Genomic DNA, 4,445 nt, shown 5'->3' with positions numbered 1-4,445 from the left:
TAGAATTTTATTGTTGTCCGAGAGTGATTAAATGCGCATGATTTGAACACAAGAATACTGAAATTAGAAACACAGAGATATAATTGCATTTTATTCCTGTTTTCTTATGTGACTTTTGGCTGATTTCAAATATTTTAGCCGTCACATTCATATTGTTCGTCATATTTTTGAAAGGTATAATGAAAATTACTTTTAAAACCATATTTTATGCATTTTGGCTATTTACTCACTTGAATTAGCAAACGAGTTTTGGTTTATCATTTTTGGATTTTTGTAGACGTTCACTTTGATGTTTCCCCAGAAGGATATGTAAAGACAATTACAATTACAAAGGCTGTTAACGGAGCATTAAACGGAAAAATCAGTTAGAACGACTCGTGTACAGACAGCATCCTCAAGAGATTTTATTTAAATTAACTATAATGCAGTATATATTTTTTTAACTATTACAGAAAAATTGAGTATACAAACGATAGATAGACGTACAGTACCTGTTGGTTACACTTTTTATAATTTAAAATCGTTTAAAACTGTCTTAATTCTTTTGTACTGTACATTACAATTTAAAAATTCTTTGACTGTAAAAATACATTACAACTGTAAAACCTAAAAATATATTGCAACTGTAAAAAATTTTTGAGCTGTTCCCGCCTCCATTTTCCCCTTTTTTGACGTTTGCGCTGGTATGGTTTGTGTTGCCACGTATGGCGTTCGCTGGTTTCCGTATCGACTAAACTGAATAATGATACTTGATGGAAAACTTGCCAAGTGTCTTTGGAACACAACTCAACACTAGTGTTTACTAAGCTCAAAAAGAACGAGACACGGTTTCATTAAAAAAAATCGAAAATTTATTTAATTAAAGCTTATCTATTAAACAAGCATAAGAAAATTAAGTGTCTTATCGAGGATTAGATAATTTGATTTTGGTGAAATAATTAATGTGAAAAATAACTGTCGAATTTCGTTTCATTCAAATTCTACGAAGATATAATTAAATAATTTCTGCTATAAATTAAATTAATTTTGTACTTTCTACGACGATTTCATATTTATCACAAACTATTAACTAACGTTGTTCTGCTGAACATACAATTTTGCTTCCATTATTAAATATCGAAATATTAATCATTTGAAACATTTTTAAATTAATATAATTGTAAAATTTGTTGTCTAGAATTAATTAATCAGACGGATGGAATGTTCTTTCGTGTTCTTTTAGTGAATCGTCGTCTAAAAATTGTTCACGGCTGAACGGACTTTCCAATTTACTTTCTTCAACGTTTATTTTTGGTAATAAATTTGCAGGTGAGGATGTTTCCAATTGTCTAATTTCTAAATTGTCGTTAAGGCTTTCAAGAAATTCTTCACATTCTTTTAGAGTAAAAATAGTCTCTTGTGAAGAAATTTCTCCGAATTCTATTGACTGTGCTGTTTGAGAACTTGTCGATGGTTGTTCTTGCTGCTCTTGTTGAACGCCTTGTATACTTTTCTAAAAGTAAATAACATAAATAACATAAATGTACACAATATACTACAATGCGGATTGCATAGAAATATGGAATTTCAATAATTATGAACTGCATTATGTATATGTAATGCTTTAAGAGTTAACAGATTTTTAAGCTAATTAAGATCAAATATTTCACAATGTTTTTAAAATTTCAAAATTTATTCGCAATTGTAACAAATGTTTTATAATTAATAATTTTAACAATAATCGGTTAACAAATATAAATGCACTTCATTAATGTTATCAAAGCGAATTATATCAGAAAATAATGTCAAATCAAAATTTATTTGCATGGGGTAATGTTGATTTTATGGCACAGTAAATGTATCTGTATGGTAGGGGAGACCGGGGCTAAAAGTTTCGGGGTAAGTTGTTCCGATTGAAATAGCTCCATAAAAAAAAATATATATATATATATAATTAACAAATACGTCATGAAATCGAACGTTTTTGCGCACGGACGGCAGCCATCTTAGTCAGTCTAGTGAAGTTTGGAACATTGGAAACGGAACCTGTACATCGCTGATCTACGTAAGTAAACATTTTCGTGTTTGATATTTTTGGTATATCTGGCGAATTTAAATAATTAGCGATTAGTTATTTAGTATTTTCATTCAAAAATATATCGAGTATCTTGATATACTACGCTAAAACTGTATATGTCTCGTAACCTAATCTAGTAGTTGCTGTTTTGAACCCATGTGTTATCGGGCTAGATGTTCCCTTGTTTCGGGGCATGTTGTGACTTTGGAACAACTTGCCCCAGTTCATCTGTAGCGGTAATGCAGTAAAAATAATGTTTTTTTTCTTTTGCAGTATGCGGACTTACATTCGAAAAACGACACGGGGTTCTGTATCTCAAGAGTTGATACAAAGAGCTGCAGATGAAGTTATTAAAAATGGTAAAAAAATAAAAACTGTGGCCAGAGAATTAGATATTTGTCACATGACGTTATACAGATTTGTAAGGAAGTTAAAATCTGGAAAAGAAAACGCTGCTGTTGGCTACAAAAAAACAAGATTGATCTTTAGTGAAGAAAAGGAAAAGAAGTTGGCAGAGTATTTGTTACAATGTGCAACAATGTTCTTTGGTCTTCTACCAGAGGAAGTGCGAAAATTAGCATATGAATGTGCACAGAAATTCAACGCTTCTGCTATTCCACCATGTTGGCATGAGAATGGAAAAGCTGGTCCAGATTGGCTGACTGGTTTTTTAAAGAGAAATCCTGAACTCTCGATTAGAGCCCCAGAATCGACAAGTGCTAGCAGAGCAACATCTTTTAATAAACACAATGTTAACGAATTTTTTACAAAGCTAGGCACAGTGTTGGATAAATATAAATTTCCGCCCTCGAAAATATATAATTTAGATGAAACTTGCGTTACAACAGTGCTAAAGCCAAAGAAAATTATTGCTAAAAAGGGAACTAAGCAAGTTGGAGCTATAGTATCGGCAGAACGAGGTACATTAGTCACCGTAGAACTGGCAGCAAATGCATTAGGACACACAGTTCCTCCTATGTTTATTTTCCCTCGACTTAAATACAAGGATTTATTTATCAAAGGCGGACCACCGGAATCTATTGGTGCAGGAAATAGCTCTGGATGGATGACAGCTATGGAGTTCCTCATATATATGGATCACTTCATCAAACACACCAGACCATCACCTTCAGATCCAGTTTTGTTATTGCTTGATAATCACCAATCTCACGTCGATATCAATGTGGTAGAAAAAGCGAAATGTAACTCCATTGTAATGCTGTCATTCCCGCCTCATTGTACACACCGTCTGCAACCATTGGACGTTGGAGTGAATGCACCGTTTAAAAATTATTGTGCAAAGGCTCAAGACAACTGGCTACGCAGCAACCCTGGCAAGACAATGTCAATATATGAGATCCCTGAGATCGTAAAATATGCGTTACCAATTGCAGCAACCCCTACCAATATAATGAGCTCTTTTAAAAAGGCTGGCATTTGGCCATATGATCCTAATATTTTCACTGAAGACGACTTTGCTCCATCTTTCGTCACAGATCATCCTTTGGCTCCAACGCATGATAGTGTCTCTGCAGGCACCACACCTATAAATGATATTGATATAATTGATATGAAAGTTTCAGAGACAGAAACTAAAATAGACAAATCCAACAATGCACGTGAAACTGTAAGCATTATTGATGAAAGACAAATCTTCGGTCAGCCGGGGCCATCAGGAGTTGTGAATTTGCCTGCAACTTCTGGTGTTATAGGCCTACAAGAACATGGAAAGGATGTTCCTTTCTCCCCAGAAGCAATTCGTCCCTTTCCAAAGGCACCACCACGGAGTGGAACGACCAAGAGACGTCATAGAAAATCCGCAATTTTAACAGACACTCCTGAGAAACAAGCCCTGGCAGAAGAGCAAAGCAAGAAAAGGAAGGTAAAAATTGATAATGAAGAAGTAAGAAAAAATAAAAGAAAAGAGAAGGGTAAAAGATGTCAAGGGAATAAAATAAAAGGGAACGACAAGAGAACGCTAAAAGGAAAAGGAAAGGGGAAGTCCAGTAAACGACAGGTTGTACAAACGAGCAGTGAAAGTTCTGAGAGTGAAGAGGATAGTTTAGAGCAGGGGTCCCCAACCTTTTTGTACTTAAGAGCACATTCTAAAATACCGGCCGAACGGCGAGCACCATTTATTTTTTCAAGGTGAATTTATACTTGGACATAGTTAATAATACATACACATAATGTACAGAAAACATTTAATTCCAAAAATGTAATAAAACATACACAAGACTATTAACAATAATTTTTACAAAACAAATAATTACTAAACAATGCATGCAAAATCTACAGAGTATAAAAATTCTTTATAAAAAATATAAATCTGAAAGTAAATGTGATTTTTGGCATTGCATTTCATTGGCCATTGCTTCGTAATTAGGAG

The 4,445-nt window shown here is 33.8% G+C and overlaps 1 protein-coding gene across 1 annotated transcript; it reads left to right on the top strand.

Annotated features, from left to right (window-relative positions):
• Positions 1-2,330: 2,330 nt before the first annotated feature.
• Positions 2,331-4,208, top strand: LOC136977132 (uncharacterized). The gene has a single exon (XM_067272572.1). The coding sequence runs from the start codon at positions 2,331-2,333 to the stop codon at positions 4,206-4,208; it is 1,878 nt and encodes a 625-aa protein (XP_067128673.1).
• The last annotated feature ends 237 nt before the right edge of the window (positions 4,209-4,445 follow it).

The sequence above is a fragment of the Centruroides vittatus genome, unplaced genomic scaffold (genome assembly GCF_030686945.1).
Source record: "Centruroides vittatus isolate TY-2023 unplaced genomic scaffold, ASM3068694v2 contig_443, whole genome shotgun sequence".
Taxonomy (NCBI): domain Eukaryota; kingdom Metazoa; phylum Arthropoda; class Arachnida; order Scorpiones; family Buthidae; genus Centruroides; species Centruroides vittatus.
Note: the sequence above shows the minus strand (reverse complement) of the source record. Positions and strands in the feature narration are given on the sequence as shown.

What these genes read in the sequence shown, in the direction of transcription:
- LOC136977132 (XM_067272572.1), top strand. Translation starts at nt 2,331, where the DNA reads ATGCGGACTTACATTCGAAAAACGACACGGGGTTCTGTATCTCAAGAG.